Source organism: Somniosus microcephalus, chromosome 18 (assembly GCF_052327205.1).
Source record: "Somniosus microcephalus isolate GS21.2 chromosome 18, FLI_Smic_1.0, whole genome shotgun sequence".
Taxonomy (NCBI): domain Eukaryota; kingdom Metazoa; phylum Chordata; class Chondrichthyes; order Squaliformes; family Somniosidae; genus Somniosus; species Somniosus microcephalus.
The window spans coordinates 53,002,677-53,023,135 of NC_141004.1; the positions used below are offsets into that span (position 1 = coordinate 53,002,677).

The 20,459-nt window shown below is 49.0% G+C and overlaps 1 protein-coding gene across 1 annotated transcript in view; it reads right to left on the reverse strand.

Annotated features, from left to right (window-relative positions):
* The window catches only part of ppfia4 (PTPRF interacting protein alpha 4), a 165,373-nt gene that overhangs the window by 13,437 nt on the left and 131,477 nt on the right, over positions 1 to 20,459 (reverse strand). The window contains exons 23-24 of the mRNA XM_086011458.1: positions 3,487 to 3,662; positions 3,313 to 3,381 (exon numbers count right to left, since the gene is read on the reverse strand). Of these exons, the coding sequence (XP_085867584.1) occupies positions 3,313 to 3,381; positions 3,487 to 3,662 (245 nt within the window). The remainder of the gene's footprint in view (positions 1 to 3,312; positions 3,382 to 3,486; positions 3,663 to 20,459) is intronic.

Here is a 20,459-nt window from a genome sequence, read left to right on the forward strand (position 1 = left end):
CGACGGCGCGGAGAGGTGCTGGCAGGCAGCCAGCAAAAAAAATGGCCGCCCCGCACCTCAGCGCCTCTACCGCCGCAGGTAGGCCCCCCTGAACCGGTCGCAAATAGCGACCAGCGTTAAAGCAGGGGGCGCAACTAAATTTCGCGATCGGGGCGGTAGCGGGGCGCTGCGCACACCGATGATGTCATCGGTAGCGGCGCAGCGCTAACGGCTAGCGCCGCCATTAGCGTACCGCTAAATTTAGCGGGAGGCGTGGCCAGTGACGTCCAACCCACTTACTGCCCTCTTAAGGCGCTAACGGGTGGTGTAGCCCACTGAATTTCTAAGCCCAAGTTTCTTATGGCCCCTCCTAATAGCTCCTTCTTTGCCTCGGCATCCATTTTTGTTTGATCACGCTTCTGTGAAGTGCTGTGGGACATTTTCTAATTTGTAGGCACTATATAAATGCAAATTGTTGTTCTCCAGATTACTGTTTCACTAGCAGCTATTAGTAATTTATCTGGGAAAGTATCTAGTGATAGAAGTTCAATGTATCAACTATAAGTTTCAACATTAAATACCCTGTTGTAAAGGCAAAGTGGAGCAGCCTCCCCAAATGAGGCCTAGTCAAGGTTTCAGCCTATCCTGCCCAAAGTTTTAGGGGTAAAATTGGGTAGCGCCCCGAAAAAGTTAGCACCCCCATGGCCTATTTTCCCAGGTAGCACCCCAAGAGGGAGGAGGGGCACTACTGGAAGCGTCCTGCGTCCCTCTTGGGGCGCTGTGAGGCAATATCAAGGTACTGCAGGCTTTTCTCCCCTTATTAAAGGGGAGGGGCCTGGCGCAGCGCGTCCCAGCGTCCAGCTGGGCCACCAGGGATTGGGAGTGCTGGCAAACGAGCCCAGCACTCAAGAGGAGTGCCGGACTCACGGAGAGCAGGGGCCGGGGGCAGCAACGGCGACAGGTGCTGGCAGGTGGCCAGCAATGTAAATGGCCGCCCACCACCTCCCCTTTAACTAGTGCCACTCTGGCTGCAGGTAGGCCCCCCTGACCCCGACGGACATAGCATCCAGTGGTAAGTCGGGGGGCGCCACCCAATATTACAGCCGGGGCACGAGCGGAGTGTTGCCCATGGTGATGACGTCATCGCCGGTGGTGCAGCGCTGCGCCGCGTGGCGCTAACAGTTAGCACTACTGCTAAACTCCTGCTGAATTTCGTGGGCGGCGTTAACGGCGCCGCACCCAGGCGCTATATGATTTGCAAACGGGAGGCGCAAATCAACTGAATTTAGCCCCCCTAAACTCTAGTAACTCAGTCAGATGACAGAAGTTAAACAATGAATTTCTTTTGAAAAGTCCAAATTTTCATTACAAGCTCAATGTCAGGATGTGTGACAGGAGATCCTCTCATGCGTGATGTTGAGATAAAAAGCTGAACTTGGAACACGTTACATGAAGTGATTTTATTGGAATTTAATCCAATATCATCGAGTTCATTCAGTGTTTTCACTACAGCTCGTATCTTTCACAAACTTCAAATTTGTGAGGCGATTTATCAAGAACAAAGATTACTTTCAGGCCTCAAGGAGACATTTCATGAGTTTTAACCTTCTTGAAAGCCTTACCTGTGTTAGTCACCTCCTAGTATCAAATAAATTTAAGCACAGGAGGTGGTGATTTTGGCCCACCTTACTTGTACTGCTGCTAGCTCAACAGCAAAGTTATCTACTCCCTCTAAAGTGCTGCGACTGAATTGGCTTCATTGTCAATTTTGGTAATGGATTCCATATTCTAAGAATGTTTTGCATGAGGGAAAACACCTTCTAACCTGTCCTTCAATGCTTGTAATACTGATAGTGAGTCTGTAATCCTCATTCTACCAATTCATCGAAATAATCTTGAAATATTTACCCTCTCAAACCCCTTCATAATTATGAACAGTTTTATTAATTCTCCCTTTAACTGCGTCTGCTCCACTGCATACAGCCTTAGTTTTCCAAGTCTCCCATTATAAATATACCCCATCACAGTATGTGTGTCTTTCCCATGGCTCCAATATTCTTACGTAAATGGAGTGCCTAAAACTGTACCTCACCCACCTAATCCTTTATTTAGGAATACTTGGTCTCAAACTACATTGGAGAATCCTTTAAATGTTTACCTGGATTATTAGAACTGAGGGCTAAAATTAACAAAAATATTCTGGTACAAGGATGGATTGGTCCACTGATAGGGTTAGTATGCTAACACCACCACTATAACAACTTACATCTATATGTTGCTCTCAATGTAGTAAACTTATCTTGGCACTCTCCAGAAGAGTAACAGACACTGAGCAACAGTAGAGCATAGGGCAGGTGATCAAAGGAATGGTTGAAGAGATAAATTTTGAGAATACATTTGAAGGTTGGAAGAGGTGTTCTAAGCCAGAGGGGTTCACAGAGAAAGGGTCAATAATTTGAAGGCACTGCCAGCAAAGGTGGTGGGGAAAGGGGGGGGTGGCAGTGGAGAATGCACAGAGAGCCAAAGTTAGAGGAATAGAGGGCATGTGCTGGAGAAGGCTGCTAATTAAGGTAGGCCAAAGCCCTGAAGAGATGTGTAAAAGAAGAATCATAGAATCATACAGCACATAAGGAGGCCATTTGGCCCATAATGCCTGTACCAGCTCTCTAAAAGAGGAATCCATTTGGTTCCATTCCTTAACCTTTCCCTATGCTCAGTTCAATTTATCTTTTTCAAATGGAGGATTTTGAATTCAGTGTGACTGAAGGAACGGGGCAATAGTCAGTGGGATTTAGTGCGAGATCTGATGTAGGTTGAAGTTTGGGAGCTGACAAAGATGGGGATGAAGGAAGGGTTAGCGGTGAGTGATGTTGTGGAGGTGCTAATAGGCAGTCTTGGTGATGGATAGGACTGGATTCAGTCTGAGCGAGTAGCTTGGAGGGGGATGCAGCTGGGAAATTTGGCTCAGAGGTTTTGGCGAGAGCCAAACAGAATGGCTTCAGTGCAGGGTGGGAAGATAAGTCATTGAAGGAGATGTGCTGGTTATGTTAGGATAGGTCAGAGTGGAATCAAGCGAGGGCAGTACCATGAAGGAAAGTCAGTGGAAGAAGATGGAAAAGTCGTCTGTGTCAACTGTTAGAGAGAGGTTGAGGAGGACAAGGATAATGCAACATGGCATTCAAACCCAGCCCATTCTGATGGGACAAAAGATTACCCTCTTCCTTGAATCCAGCTCCTGGCATATGTGGGCCCACAACTCAAAATACCTAAACATGGCCAAAATGGTACCTAATTTTCCCTCAGTGAAAGTGTGAATGAATCCCTAATACTCACATCATCCAGCTTCCGCTCAGTTCCTAAGGCCAACAGGTTGTTGAATTCACGCTCCAAGACCTGCCTTGCCTATTAGAAAGTCAGAGTTAAAATCCATTTTTAACTCTAGCAGTTGTTATAATTATTTGGAAATCATATGGACACAGGAAACAGAGACATCGATACAGAGCTTACTTGAGTGTTTTGTGTGGGAATTTGTAACAATAATGCTAGACTGTTGTAATCAAAATTTTCATCCAGGGCTACTAAGGCTCCATGTACCCCGCTTTCGACGATGTTGTTTGCATACTCCCGAAGTCCAATAGACTGCACCCAGTGAATGACTTGATCGTTAGTCCACACCAGCACATCTAGGCAAGAGTCAAATACAGATCATTGTTTCACAGTAAAGAAACGTTATTTGCACCAATTGGGGTTTTTAAATAGGGAATTACTTCAATTCTGGAAAAAGCCATGCTTCTTACACTGCTCTGTATTAAGCACGACAGAGATACTGCATAATGTACAGGGATTGGCAGTTTTGAAGACTGTTTCTGAACGATTCACGAGTTCAGAGTGTTATTTAGAAGCTATGGTTCAGTGATGCAACAGTATAAATAAGATGAGCAGACAGGACAGTAGACATGGCTCAGTATACTCATTCCTCCAAATACACTGGGATTCCATAAAGGGGCTTTAGTTATGCAAGAGGTTAAGCATTTGAATTACTGAAACAGAAAAAAAGAGCCCAACAGCAGCACGAATCCTCTTCACCTGTCTTAGAAAAAATCTTCCATTAAACTATCTTAATAAACCGCTTCCCTCCCCACAGAGACCCACCATTTCAAGTCTCTTTGTATAACTAGGCAGCTGAGCCTGCTACAGACAACTAGGTGGTTGGCACTCTGAATTAGTATCAAAGCTAGCTGTAGGTGCTTCAACCTAACCGCTCACCTTGCAATAATAACCTACATCTAAGCCTTTAAGGACCTAGAATGTCTCATGTCCACAAGCAGCAAAAACCCTCAATAAACTGAAGGTTTCTAGGTGAGCTAGGAAATAGACTGGTTATTTTTTAAAATACTGCGAACAGCCGAGGAGGAGCGGATCGAGCTGGGAACCGGAGCAGAGGCCAGTAAATAAAAAGCATGGTCGGAGGGGGGCCTGAACTCACTGCGAGCAGCCGAGGAGGAGCGGACCTAGCCGGGAACTGGAGCAGAGGCCAGTAAATAAAGAGCGCGGTCGGAGGGGGGCCTGAACTCACTTCGAGCAGCCGAGGAGGAGCGGACCTAGCTGGGAACCGGAGCAGAGGCCAGTAAATAAAGAGCGCGGTCGGAGGGGGGCCTGAACTCACTGCGAGCAGCCGAGGAGGAGCAGATCGAGCTGGGAACCGGAGCAGAGGCCAGTAAATAAAGAGCGAGGTCGGAGGGGGGCCTGAACTCACTGCGAGCAGCCGAGGAGGAGCAGATCGAGCTGGGAACCGGAGCAGAGGCCAGTAAATAAAGAGCGAGGTCGGAGGGGGGCCTGAACTCACTGCGAGCAGCCGAGGAGGAGCGGACCTAGCCGGGAACCGGAGCAGAGGCCAGTAAATAAAGAGCGCGGTCGGAGGGGGGCCTGAACTCACTGCGAGCAGCCGAGGAGGAGCGGACCTAGCCGGGAACCGGAGCAGAGGCCAGTAAATAAAGAGCACGGTCGGAGAGGGGCCTGAACTCACTGCGAGCAGCCGAGGAGGAGCGGACCTAGCCGGGAACCGGAGCAGAGGCCAGTAAATAAAGAGCGCGGTCGGAGGGGGGCCTGAACTCACTGCGAGCAGCCGAGGAGGAGCGGACCTAGCTGGGAACCGGAGCAGAGGCCAGTAAATAAAGAGCGCGGTCGGAGAGGGGCCTGAACTCACTGCGAGCAGCCGAGGAGGAGCGGACCTAGCTGGGAACCGGAGCAGAGGCCAGTAAATAAAGAGCGCGGTCGGAGGGGGGCCTGAGCTCACTGCGAGCAGCCGAGGAGGAGCAGATCGAGCTGGGAACCGGAGCAGAGGCCAGTAAATAAAGAGCGCGGTCGGAGGGGGGCCTGAACTCACTGCGAGCAGCCGAGGAGGAGCAGATTGAGCTGGGAACCGGAGCAGAGGCCAGTAAATAAAGAGCGAGGTCGGAGGGGGGCCTGAACTCACTGCGAGCAGCCAAGGAGGAGCGGATCGAGCTGGGAACCGGAGCAGAGGCCAGTAAATAAAGAGCGCGGTCGGAGAGGGGCCTGAACTCACTGCGAGCAGCCGAGGGGGAGCGGATCGAGCTGGGAACCGGAGCAGAGGCCAGTAAATAAAGAGCGCGGTCGGAGAGGGGCCTGAACTCACTGCGAGCAGGAGCGGATCGAGCTGGGAACCGGAGCAGAGAGGAAAAAAATCCAGGAGTCCAAAAAAACAAGGTGTGATGTCACAGGACAGCAGGTAGGTGATTGGTTGGTGAGTATTAAGGTTTCTTTTCGCTCCAACCCGAGGATATGGTTTAAACTAGGATCGGGAAACTATAACAAACTGTATTAAATTTACAGCTTAACTAATTAAATTAATTAATATAACTATAAAATGGCGGCGCGCATGGACGCAGCAGCTTTGTCTCTCCCGAGACTGAGCGTTTTTATCCTCTTTCTGAGTCTCTTCTGGACTCTGCTAATACGGGAATTGAGGGCGGACCTACTGTACAGCCGGCAGACGCTCCTCGATATCGGGGCTGACTGTGTGCGGCTCACACTCGGCGCCGTCGATCTGCCTCCCGACATCGCCCGATCCCCGGGACCAGCGTAGCGTCCTTCCCCAGCCGGAAGTCGGCGCAGACCGCGCAGAGAGCACAAGCAGAAGCGGGGCAAGAGGGCCGGAATCCAAAATAGGCTGAAGAGGGCCCCACACAAACCCTCCCTCCCAAGTATTTTCCTGGCCAACGTCAGGTCACTGGAAAATAAAATGGATGAGATCAAACTTGATCTCTCCTCACAGAAAAGGACAAAGGAATGCTGTGCCATGATCTTCACAGAGACCTGGTTGAACAACGGCATCCCTGACACCACCATCCAGCTAGAAGGACGCACGGTCTTCCGCGCCGACAGAACTGCAGACTCCGGTAAGAGCAAGGGAGGCGGGTTGTGCATTTACACTAACAATGCCTGGTGCACTAACACGGACATAATCGATAGATCCTGTTCGGCTGATTTGGAATTCCTCATGGTAAGGTGCAGACCCTTCTACCTGCCTCGGGAATTCACGGCTGTTATCATCACTGCGGTCTACATCCCACCACACGCTAATGCCAAACTAGCACTGAAGGACCTCTACAGGGCCATCAGCGAACAACAAACTGCGCACCCAGACGGAGCTTTTATCGTCGCGGGGGACTTCAATCACATAAACCTAAAATCTGTACTCCCGAAATTCCACCAGAATGTTTCCTGCCCCACAAGAGGGGAGAACACACTGGATCAAGTCTACATGAGCATTGTAGACGCTTATAAGGCCATTCCCTGCCCCCACCTTGGAAAGTCTGACCACCTCTCCCTGTTTCTAGCCCCGGCATACAAACCGCTCATCAAAAGAGTGAAAACATCAGTGAGATCAGTAAAAGTATGGCCAGAGGGGGCAGTCTCGGAGCTTCAGGATTGCTTCGAACACACTGATTGGAGCATGTTTGCCCATAATGACATCGAGGAATACGCATCCACAGTGCTATTCTACATCAACAGTTGCGTCGAGGTAGTCACGACCCATAAAAATATCAGGACATACCCCAACCAGAAACCCTGGATGAACGGAGAGGTCCGCTCGCTGTTGAAAGCACGCGACGTAGCATTTAAATCTGGCGATGCGGCAGCTTACAGTGCAGCTAGGACCAACCTAAAAAAGGGTATCAGGACTGCTAAAACGAAACAGACACTGCGGATTGAGGATCATTTCCACAACAACTCGGACCCCCGGCGCATGTGGCAAGGCATCCAGTCCATCACTGACTACAAGAGTAAAAACACCAGCCCCCCGGTTAGCGATGCCTCCCTTCCGGAGGAGCTTAACAACTTCTACGCTCGCTTTGACAGGGACAACAGGGAGCCAGCTACCAAAGCCTTGCCACCCCCGGAAGACCAGGTGCTCACTCTGTCGACCTCCGACGTAAGGGGTGTTCTACGCGGAGTGAACACACGTAAGGCTGCTGGACCTGATAGCATCCCTGGACGGGTACTCAAGGAATGTGCTGATCAGCTGGCTGATGTCTTCACCGCCATCTTCAATCTGTCACTGGCCCAGGCAGTAGTCCCTACATGCTTCAAGACTGCTACCATTATTCCTGTGCCAAAGCAAACGGCTGTGACGTGTCTGAATGACTATCGACCTGTCGCACTCACACCCATCATAATGAAATGTTTCGAGAGACTGGTCCTGGCTCACATCAAAGCCAGTGTTCCCGTCTCTCTTGACCAACACCAGTTTGCCTATCGTGCAAACAGATCAACGGAGGATGCAATCACAACTGCTCTACACTCTGCATTGAATCACTTAGACGGTAAAGAGACCTACATCAGAATGCTGTTCATAGACTACAGCTCAGCATTCAACACTATCGTCCCCAACAAGCTGGCCACCAAACTCCACACTCTTGGCCTGAACACTTCCCTTTGCAACTGGACCCTGGACTTCCTAACAAACAGACCCCAGTCTGTCAAATTAGGTAACCACACCTCCCACCCCCTGACCCTGAACACAGGGGCCCCACAAGGATGTGTGCTGAGCCCCCTTCTCTACTCCCTCTTCACCCACGACTGTGTGGCTGTTCATGGTTCCAACACCATCATCAAGTTTGCGGATGATACCACAGTGGTAGGCCAGATCACCAACAACGATGAGTCAGCCTACAGGGAGGAGGTCCAGCATCTCGTGAAGTGGTGCGCCGATAACAACCTGGCCCTTAACATCAAGAAAACCAAGGAAATCATTGTGGACTTCAGGAAGTCTAAAGGCGGAAGGCACACCCCCATCCACATCCATGGGGCTGTGGTGGAAAGGGTGGACAGCTTTAAGTTCCTCGGAGTCCACATCACGGAAGACCTCTCCTGGTCCCTCAATACCTCCTCTTTGGTGAAGAAGGCCCAGCAGCGCCTATATTTCCTAAGGAGGCTGAAGGGATGTAACCTGTCACCCCTGATCCTCTCTAACTTTTACCGCTGCACAATAGAGAGCATCCTGACAAACTATCACAGTATGGTATGGCAGCTGTAGCTACTATGACCGGAAAGCCCTGCAGCGGGTAGTCAAAACTGCCCAACGCATTACCGGCACCCGGCTACCGACCATAGAGAACATATACCAGAAACGCTGTTTACGGAGGTCACTGACCATCATCAAAGACCCTACCCACCCCAGCCACAGTCTGTTCACCCCCCTGCCATCTGGGAGACGCTACAGATGCATTCGCACCCGAACGACCAGATTTAGGAACAGCTTCTTTCCCAGGGCTGTCATCCTACTGAACTCCACAAATAAACTCTAAAGCCTGCACATCTGCCAATGCACTTTATTATGTTTATGTTAATGTATTACAAGCCAAATGAATGTTGAATGTTTAAATGTCTTAATCTAAATGTACACTCTCGGGAGTCGCAAGCCTACATTTCGTTGTACTGCACTTGTGCACTAACAATGACAATAAAGTTGATTATGATTATGATTATAAATAATCATTGATTAAAGGCTTTAATTAATTAAATAAATAAAATAAGTCTAGACTTATTTGGGAGGAGGCAGCGGACCTGGGCGAGACCAGCGCAGGAGCAGAGTGAGAGAGGCAGCAACTCAACAGAGGCAGAATCTGAAAGAGCAGAAAAAGTGACGTCGGCACAAGGGAAGGAGCTGATTGGTGAGTAGCTGGTGAGTGTTTTTTTTTTTAATTTTAAGTTTATTTCTGCTAAGTTAGTTCTTAGTCTATTAAATAGAGGTGTGGCAGGGCAGCTCAGTCCCGTGGAGTGCACATCCTGTGCCATGTCGGAAGTCCTGGACGCTTTGCGTAGCCTGGACGACAACATGTGCAGGAAGTGTCACCAGCTACTGCAGCTCGAGATCCGTGTTTCGGAGCTTGAGCGGCGGCTGAAGTCACTGCGGTGCATCCGCGAGGTGGAGAGTTACGTGGATAACATGTTTCCGAAGGTGGCCACCCCGCAGCTTAAGAGTGTGCAGGCAGAGAGGGAATGGGTGACCACCAAACAGAAGAGGAGGACCAGGCAGGTAGTGCAGGAGTTCCTGGAGTACATCGTGCTCTCCAACCATTATTCTGTTCTGAGTACTGGTAGGGGCAATGGTTCCTCCGGGGAGTGCAGCCAGAGACAAGTCCACGGCACCACGGGTGGCTCAGCTACACAGGGGCTGGGGGAGGAAAAAGAGTGGAAGAGCAATAGTGGTAGGGGATTCGATAGGGGAGCAGACAGGCATTTCTGCGGCCGCAGACGTGACTCCAGGATGGTATGTTGCCTCCCTGGTGCCAGGGTCAAGAATGTCACTGAGTGGCTGCAGGACACTCTGAGGAGGGAGGGTGAACAGCCAGAGGTCATTGTCCATATTGGAACCAACGACATAGGCAGAAAGAAGGGCGAGGTCCTGCAGGCAGACTATAGGGAGCTAGGAAAGAGATTAGAAAGCAGGACCTCAAAGATAGGAATCTCCGGATTACTCCTGGTGCCACATGCTAGTGAGTACAGGAATAGGAGGATAGAACAGATGATTACGTGGCTGAAGAGATGGTGCAGCAGGGAGGGCTTTAGGTTCCTGAGGCATTGGGACCGTTTCTGGGGAAGGTGGGACCTGTACAAGCCAGACGGGTTACACCTCAACAGAGCCGAGACCTCACGCGGAAGTTTGCTAGTGCTATTGGGGAGGGTTTAAACTAGCTTGGCAGGGGGATGGGCACAAGCATAAAGGGCTGGATTTTCATTCAGCAGTTGGGAAGGAGGCGGGACTACAACTTTCGGGTTTTAGTCCCACCTACATCGACGTCCGGCCAATCCACGCGATTTTCACTTGATTGACCTTGTTGAGCCCGTCCAGCGGGCTCAGCAGGCCAGTTAAGGGCCACCCGACAACAGGTGACGTCACAGACTGAAATTTCATCTGTCAAGACATCTTGACAGATGAAATATCAGTGTTTCACAGCTGTTTGAAGCTGTCAAACACTGACAGTCTGACTTCTAACCTGAGTCCTTCTCCACAGACTCAGTTAGAACTCACACCAGCAATGAAAGCTGAAGGCTGTCGCTTTTGACAGCTCGCAGCCATTCTGCTTTCAGTGCCAGCTGAGTGATGGGCTCCCGAAACCTAGAGGAAGAAAGGCTGTTTAGGTAAGTACAGGTAATTTAAACTTCTTTACACACTTTAGACACACCAAACACACTTACCTTTGCACTCATGCACCCATCACTCACCTGGACACCAACATCGCGACCCCACCAAGTCCTTCAACCCGACGGCCCGCCTGCTCTAACCTGGCGTGGCTTGGAGCCGTCGGGAATCCCACACGACATCCCTCAAAATAGGGATTAGGCTAAAAACTGCCTGTTAACTACCTGTTACAGGCAGTTAATTGGCACTAATCCCTTCCCGCCTTGGGTCGGCGGGTCCCAGTGCGGGGCGGGTACCCGCCTCCTTTGAAACTTACATGGAGGCGGGTTTTGGGCGGGATGGTGTCGGGACCCCCGAATTCGGGATTTTAGCCCCCCGCACGCCTAAAAGCCCGCCTCACGGCACGCTGAAAATCAAGGCCAAAGTAGAAAAGAGGAATAAGGTGCATAAAAGAGTGATTGTGTTGGATAGTACTAGAGAAGAAAGTAGTACTAGAGGCGAAAGAAGTACCATATTAGATAGGAGCAGACTAAGAAAGACTATGAAAAATTCAAAAATGGGTTTAGAATGCATGTACGTAAATGCACAAAGTGTGGTGAATAAGGTTGGTGAGCTACAAGCACAATTAGCCATGTGGCAATATGATGTTGTGGCAATAATGGAAACGTGGCTTAAAACCGGTGAGGACCGGGCACTTAATATTCAAGGGTACAAGTTGTTCAGAAAAGATAGGGAAGGAAAAAAGGGAGGTGGGGTGGCAGTGCTAATTAAGGAAGACATTGCAGTGTTGGAAAGGGAGGATGTTCTTGAGGGGATAAGGACAGAATCCATTTGGCTAACATTGAGGAGCAAAAAGGGTATGAACACGCTATTGGGGGTATTCTATAGGCCGCCAAATAGTAAGAGGGAGATAGAGGAGCAAATCTGCAGGGAAATCACAGATATGCAAGAGCTATAGAGTAGTGATATTGGGGGGACTTTAATTACCCAAATATCGACTGGGATAATGCTTGGGTAAAGGGAAAGGATTGGGAGGAATTTCTGACATGTGTTCAGGAGATTTTCCTTGACCAGTATGTTCTTGGCCCAACTAGGAAGGAGGCATTGCTGGATCTGGTGCTGGGGAATGAGGTGGGCCAGGTCGACCAAGTGTCTGTGGGAGAACACTTGGGTACGAGTGATCAACGTATAAGATTTAGATTAGCAATGGAGATGAGCAAGGAACAATCTAGAGTGGAACTTCTAAACTGGAATAGGGCTAACTTCAATGGGATGCGAAAAGATCTAGCCAGGGTAAAATGAAACCAAAGATTGACAGGAAAAACTGTAATGGAACAATGGGTGATCTTTAAGGAGGAGATTTTCCAAGTACAGGCTAGGTACATTCCAACAAGAGGGAAGGGTAAGGGAACCAAAGCAAGGGCTCCTTGGATGATGCGGGAGATAGAGAAGATGATGAAACAAAAAAAAGAGGGTGTATGATGCATGTCAGGTGAATTCTTCAAGGGAGAACCAGACCAAATACAGTAAGTTGAGAGGGGAAGTGAAGATGAAAATAAGATTAGCAAAGAGAGAATATGAGAGTAGAATGGCAGTTAACATAAAAGGGAACCCAAAAATCTTTTATCGGCATGTAAACAGTAAGCGGGTAGTAAGAGGCAGGGTGAGGATATATGCTTGAGGCGCAGGGCAAGGCTAGAATACTCAATGAGTACTTTGTATCAGTATTTACTAAGGAGGTGGATGCTGACAAAATATCGGTGGAAGTGGAAAAGGTAGAAGCAATGGAAGGAGTGAAAATTGATAGACAGGATGTACTAGAAAGGCTGGGTATGCTTAGAGTGAACAAGTCGCCTGGTCCAGATGGCTTGCATCCCAGGTTGCTAAGGGAATTGGGGAAGGAGATAGCAGAAGGACTTGCCCTAGATGCGGGGGAGGTGCCTGAAGATTTGAAAGTGGCAAATGTGACACCGTTGTTCAAGAAAGGGTGTAAGGACAATCCTAGTAACTACAGGCCGGTCAGTTTAACATCAGTGGTGGATAAAGTTTTAAAAACAATAATCAAGGAAAAAATTAATGGGCACTTGGAGAGGTTTAAGCGAATTAAGGAGAGCCAACACAGATTTGTAAAAGGCAGATCATGTTTGACTAATCTAATTGATTTTTTTGATGAAGTAACAGAGGATTGATGAAGGGAATGCAATGGATGTTGTCTACATGGATTTTAGGAAGGCGTTTGACAAAGTACCACATAGAAGGCTGGTTAACAAAATTGAGGCTCATGGAATAGGTGGGTCAGTGGCACCTTGGATAAGGAATTGGCTTAAGGACAGAAAACAGCGAGTTGTGGTAAATGGCTGTTTTTCAGACTGGAGGATGATAGACAGTGGTGTTCCCCAAGGGTCAGCGCTGGGGCCACTGCTTTTTTTGATATATATAAATGACCTGGATATTGGAATACAGAGTAGAATTTCTAAATTTGCCGATGACACCAAACTTGGGGGTGCGGCAAACCGTGAGGATGATACCAGTCGACTGCAACAGGGCATAGAAATGTCCTTAATGACACAGTTTTAAAGAGTGTGCAGGGACAGTGGGACCTGGGAGTTAATGTGCATAGGTCCCTGAAGGTGGCAGGACATATTGAGAGAGTGGTTAGCAAAGCATATGGGATCTTGGGCTTCATAAATAGAGGTATTGAGTACAAAAGTAGAGACGTTATGCTGAACCTTTATAAAATGCTGGTTAGACTACAACTGGAGTATTGCGTCCAGTTCTGGTCACCACATTTTAGAAAGGATGTGAAGGCCCTTGAGAGGGTGCAGAGGAGATTTACCAGAATTGTTCCGGGGATGGGGGATCTTAGCTACAAGGACAGGTTGGAGAAGCTGGATTTGTTTTCATTAGAGCAAAGGAGGTTGAGGGGTGATTTGATAGAGGTGTACAAGATTATGACGGGTTTGGGTAGGCTAGACGGGGAAAGGCTGTTCCAACTAGTTGATGGTACAAGGACTAGGGGACACAGATTTAAGGTTTTGGGCAAGAGATATAGGGGGAACGCGAGGAAAAAAAATTTTATGCAGCGAGTGGTGAGGACCTGGAACTCGCTGCCGACGGAAGTGGTGGAAGCGGAGACACTCAATGTTTTCAAGGGGAGACTGGATAGGCACTTGAGGGAAATAAACTTGCAGGGCTACGGGGGTAGAGCGGGGAAATGGGACTGACTGGATTGCTCTACAGAGAGCCGGCATGGACACGATGGGCCGAATACCCTCCTTCTTTGCCGTATGACTCTACGAGGGATACTTTATACTGAAAGTAGTGCTACAAATGCTATTGTTCCATAATATCCTCATAAGCAGTAATATGACCAATACTGCAACTGATCAATATATTATATTTTTTGTGTACTGCTGAACCCAGTGTACTGCTGCATTAGCCAGCACCAGACAGCTGCTTAAAATTCTGCTCAGAGCATTAGTGCTACAAGAACAAAAGCAAAATACTGCGGATGCTGGAAATCTGAAATCAAAACAGAAAATGCTGGAAATACTCAGCAGGTCAGGCTGCATCTGCGGAAAGAGAAACAGAGTCAATGGGGGGAATTTTGCCAGCCCTGAGGAGGCAGGTTTGGAGGCGGGACTGCTGGGAAAATGGCAGAAACTGGGAGCGGGTACCAACCCTGCTCCGAACCCGCCTCCGTGCCATCTTCCTGGGAGGCAGGTCCCCGAGTCGAGCAGGGACCTGTCTCCTCGAGGCGGGAAGGGGATTACAGCCAATTAACTGCCTGTTAACAGGTAGTTAACAGGCAGTTTTGAGGCTTATCCAAATTTTACGTCTGCAAGTGTGGGCTCCCCAACGGCTGCAACCCTCGCCAGGGTCAGCGAGGTGAGCAGTGGGTCTGCGGAGGTGAGAGGGATTGAAAAGTGCGCTGTGGAGGTGAGTGATGGGTGCAAGTGTGGAGAGGTAAGTATGGGAGGTGAGTGTAAAGTGTCAGAAAAAGTTTACTTACCTTTGTTTCTTCCTGCAGGCTTCAACCCTTGGGGATCCGGAGGTGCCTCATCTCAACAGCAGAGATGACAGAATGCCTGCTGCATTCTCATATGCAGCAGCCATCTGATTTCTGCTGAATGTAATGAAATCTGTTTGTCTTGATCCTGTATTTCCTGTACTCATGTATATTACCCTCCCCCACGCTGTGTATAGTTTCACTTCCTCTTTCCTGACTAACCTGGAAGGTTCCAGGTCTTGGCTCTTGGCTCCGCCCCTGACTTCTCTTACATAAAGATCCCAGGATCTGTATGACTCATTCCTGTGAGCCAGTCGGTGTGTTGAGATGTAGCTCTGATCTTAGTGATTAAAAGCCAACTTGTTTAAGCCTGTAACTTCTAGTTTTGTGGTTATTGAAGGCACATCAATTTTAATCACTAAAGAATACTAGGATGGATTGACTCCTAAAACCAGAGCATCTGGACTTGGATCCACATTCTGCTGAAGCATCAAATCAATTTGGACACTGGCTCAAATGCTTCGAACTCTTCGCGAGGGCCTCATCCGCTAGCGAGGTAGATAAACTGAGTCTACTGACTACTCGCGTTAGTCATCGGATTTATTCGTTCATCCGGGACGCCACCTCTTACACGGAGGCCATCACTATCCTGAAGGCCCAATACCAGAGGCCGGTAAACAAAGTGTACGCCAGACATCTGCTGGCTACACGCAGGCAGCGACCTGAAGAATCAATGGACGATTTCTTACAGGGCCTAAAGGACTTGGTCCGGGACTGTAACTGCAAGGCCGTGACGGCCAACGTGTACTCTGACGAATTGGTCCGCGATTCCTTCATCACGGGCCTCAAATCGAATTATATCCGGCAGAGACTGCTGGAGAAGGAGGTCCTGGACTTAAAAAAGGCAGTGGCCACTTCGCGATCGCTGGACGTGGCCCAGAAAAACTCTGACTCTTATTCTTCCGGCCATGCGGCCCTCACCGCCTCGTGCGCGCTGAGCGGGCCGCCATCTTGGAATCAGCCATCTTCCCCATCCAGGTCTCAGACCCGCTCTACACCGCCGGAGTCCCCACACAGAAGTTCACCCAGGAGTCCTACTACAGCGACAATGTCTCGAAGCCCGAAATGCTACTTCTGCGACCAGGCCAAGCACCCCAGACAACGATGCCCAGCGAAGGACACTACATGCTTCAAATGTAAGAAAAAGGGGCATTTTAGCAAAGTCTGCAGGGGGAATCCGATTTCCAACTCCGTCACCGCCTCGTGCGTGCTGTGCGGGCCGCCATCTTGGGATCCGCCATCTTTTCCCAACTCAACGGCCGCCCAGGGCCCAACAGTGGCTTCGATCACGGTGGATCAATCCAGGCCACACCCGTTGACAAAATCCATGATGGACATACAGGTAAACGGGAATTTAACGAAATGTTTAATTGACTGTGGGAGTACCGAGAGTTTTATCCACCCTAGCCTGGTACGGTGGCACTCATTAACGGTAACCCCTACACGGAGCAGAATTGCTATGGCTGCTAAGCCCCACACTTCGGACATTTTGGGCTACTGTGTGGTAACACTGACTGTAAAAGGCACGGACTACAAGGATTTTAAACTCCTCGTGATGCCAGAACTCTGTGTTAATGTAATCTTGGGCCTGGACTTCCAGTGCCACCACGAAAGTGTCACGCTAGCATATGGCGGGTCCCAGCCGCCACTCACAGTCTGTGGCCTATCAACCTTAAAAATCAGCCCGCCCTCTTTATTCGCTAATCTCGCTCCGAACTGTAGGCCCATAGCGACCAAAAGTAGACGGTACAGTCTGGAAGACAGACACTTTATCAAGGCGGATGTGGACAGACTCCTGCGGGAAGGCATTATTGAATGCAGTACCAGTCCGTGGCGTGCCCAAGTAGTCATAATTAAAAATAGCGAAAAGAAACGGATGATAATTGACTACAGCCAGACTGTTAATATTTATACCCAGCTGGACGCCTACCCTTTACCCCGCCTATCAGAAATGGTCAACCAGATTGCGCAATACCGAGTCTTCTCGCCTATCGACCTCAAATCCGCGTATCACCAGCTCCCCATTAGAACGGAGGACCGCCCATACACCGCCTTTGAGGCGAACGGACGCCTCTACCATTTTCTCAGAGTGCCCTTCGGGGTAACAAATGGGGTCTCGGTCTTCCAACGTGAGATGGACCGCATGGTTGACGAGAATAAACTACAAGCTACCTACCCCTATCTGGACAATGTCACTATCTGCGGGCACAACCAGCAAGACCACGATCTAAATCTTGCGAGATTTTTAAAAACTGCCCTAAAGCTGAATCTAACCTACAACGAAGACAAATGTGTCTTCAACACAACCCGTCTCTGTATCCTCGGCTGTGTGGTGGAAGATGGGGTAATTGGACCGGACCCTGACCGATTACGCCCCCTAAAGGAACTGCCCCTGCCACACAATCCCAAAGCTTTAAAAAGGTGCCTGGGATTTTTTTCGTATTATGCCCAATGGGTGCTCAATTACTCTGATAAGGCCCGACCCCTCATTAAATCGACGTCCTTCCCACTATCAGCTGAAGCTCGGGAGGCTTTCACCAGTATCAAACAGGACATTGAAAGGGCTGCACTGTGTGCAGTGGACGAAAGCATTCCCTTTCAAGTTGAAAGCGATTCGTCAGACTTTGCCTTAGCTGCGATCCTCAATCAGGCTGGGAGACCTGTGGCCTTCTTCTCCCGAACCCTTCAGGGACCTGAAATCAGGCACTCTTCTGTCGAGAAGGAGGCACAGGCTATAGTGGAGGCAGTGCGGCACTGGAGACACTACCTAGCCGGCAAACGTTTCACCCTGCTCACCAACCAGCGGTCGGTGGCTTTCATGTTTAATAACAAACAAAGGGGGAAAATCAAGAATGACAAAATACTCAGGTGGAGGATCGAACTATCCACGTTCGACTATGATATTATGTACAGGCTGGGAGCCCTTAATGAACCCCCAGATGCCCTATCGCGGGGAATGTGTGCCAGCATTCATACGGACAAATTACAGGGTCTCCACAACGACCTCTGTCGCCCAGGGGTCACCCGACTATACCATTTTATAAAGTCCTGCAATCTGCCCCACTCCATCGAGGAGGTCAGGGCAATGACCAGAGCCTGCCGCATCTGTGCGGAATGCAAGCCTCGTTTCTACAGGCCTGACCGTGCACACCTTATCAAAGCCACACGGCCATTCGAGCGCCTAAGTCTGGACTTCAAGGGACCCCTTCCCTCTGCTGACTGAAACGTATACTTCCTCAATATTATTGATGAATATTCCCGCTTCTCCTTCGCCATTCCCTGCCCAGACATGACCAGTGCCACGGTCATCAAGTGTCTCTGTAATCTATTCTGCATGTTTGGCATGCCGAACTACATACACAGCGATAGGGGGACGTCATTCATGAGTGACGAGCTGCGCCAGTTCTTGCTCTCGAAGGGGATAGCCACTAGCAGAACCACTAGCTACAACCCCCGGGGTAATGGGCAAGTGGAAAGGGAGAATGCTACTGTTTGGAAGGCTGTCACGTTAGCCTTAAAGTCAAAAGGCCTTCCGACCTCCCGCTGGCAGGAAGTCCTCCCAGACGTGCTCCACTCCATAAGGTCTCTGTTATGTACAGCCACTAATGCTACCCCTCACGAAAAGATGTTCGTTTTCCCCCGGAAATCCACCTCGGGCATATCTCTACCCGCGTGGCTGACGTCTCCGGGGACAGTACTATTGCGGAAGCACGTGAGAGGCCATAAAACGGACCCCCTTGTGGAAAAGGTACAGCTCCTCCATGCAAACCCTCAGTACGCCTATATCGAATACTCTGACGGGCGAGAGGACACTGTTTCCATAAAAGACCTCGCTCCCTCAGGGAGCAGAGAGAACGATGAGAGACTACCTGAGGAAGACCTACACCAAAAAGAGACAGGACGCCCAGAGGTATCAATACCCAACTTTAACCTGGAGGACACTGCAGATAACCTGGAAGACACTGCGGAGGCCCGGACAGCGGAGGAACCAGAATCCACTCCCCTAGAGGCACCCCAACCGGCTTTGTGCCGATCACTGAGAACCGCAAAACCTCCTGAGAGACTCACTTATACCAACTTTTAAGAAACATCACCCCGATGGACTAAATCTAAAGAAGGGGTGAATGTAATGAAATCTGTTTGTCTTGATCCTGTATTTCCTGTACTCATGTATATTACCCTCCCCCACACTGTGTATAGTTTCACTTCCTCTTTCCTGACTAACCTGGAAGGTTCCAGGTCTTGGCTCTTGGCTCCGCCCCTGACTTCTCTTACATAAAGATCCCAGGATCTGTATGACTCATTCCTGTGAGCCAGTCGGTGTGTTGAGATGTAGCTCTGATCTTAGTGATTAAAAGCCAACTTGTTTAAGCCTATAACTTCTAGTTTTGTGGTTATTGAAGGCACATCACTGAGGAAAGAGGTTTTGGTGATCTTTGTGCAAGGACTCACCTAGGATACATATCGTCAGTGTTTGACATCTTCTCTAAGCTGTCAAACGCTGACAATTCATTTGTCAACAATTTTTGACAGATGAAACGTCATACGCTGACGTCCTCTGTCACCGGCTTTCCCTTAATTGGCGGGCTTAACAAGGTCAATCAAGGGAAAAGAGCGTGGGTTGGCCGGACATTGTTGGGGGCGGGACTAAAACCCAACAACCAGCAGTCCCGCCCTCAACGCGCCCCCATTGATAAAATCCAGCCCAATGTTTCAGGCCGATGACCCTTCATCAGAACTGGAAAAAAGTTAGAGATGTAACAGATTTTTAAGCAAGTGCAGGGACGGGGAAAGGGGGGAGGGGAGGAAAGAACAAAAGGGAAGGTCTGTCATAGGGTGGAAGGCAGGAGAGATTAAAAGGCAAAAGGGATGATGGTGCAAGGCAAAAGGAGATGGTAATGGGACAAGTTAAGAAATAAAAGATGAGTCTAGATGAATTGTAAATGGGAATGGCAGAATCATCAACAGCTGTCAGGTGAAAAATAAATAGGGGCAGAGGTTATGGTCTGAAATTGTTGAACTCGATGTTGAGTCCAGAAGGCTGTAAAGTGCCTAATCGAAAGATGAGGTGCTGTTCCTCGAGCTTACATTGAGCTTTGTTGGAACAGTGTAAGAGTCCGAGGACGGAGAGGTCAGAGTGGGAGTGGAGCAGAAAATTAAAGTGACAGGCGACCGGAAGCTCGAGGTCACGCTTGCGGACTGAACGTGCTATAAGAATGTTAGTGTTTATAATAAGGTTAGTGCTTTTGGCCCAGAAATTCCATTTGCAGCCCTCCTGCGATTTGGAAAAATCTCCGCCTGGACCGGAGGGCTCCCGGGAGGCGCAGAGTTCCATTGCTGTGCCTCTTCAAACTGCCGGTGTGCAGGGCGCACGTATCCCAGGGGCGCAGGTAGTTCACAGCGTCCCTGGGTCATGTGGGCCATGGGGAACCAATCAGAGCCGGAATCTCCATTCATAGACCTGTCAAATCTATGAATAGAGATCAGCCCAAAACATAAGGAAAACTTCAAATAAATTTTTAAAAAACATCACATTTTTAAAATTACTATAAATTAACTATTTTAAACAAAAATTTAAATTTTTGAAAAAATAATTAAAGTTTTTAACAGGGCTAAAAATAAACTTACCTTTTTTTTTAAAGTATTTTAAAATGATAAATCGGAAAAAAATTTTTTTTTTCACTTTCTTCATCTCTTAGCCTGGTAAAAGCAGGACTGGCGCAAGAATTATAAGTGTTTTCT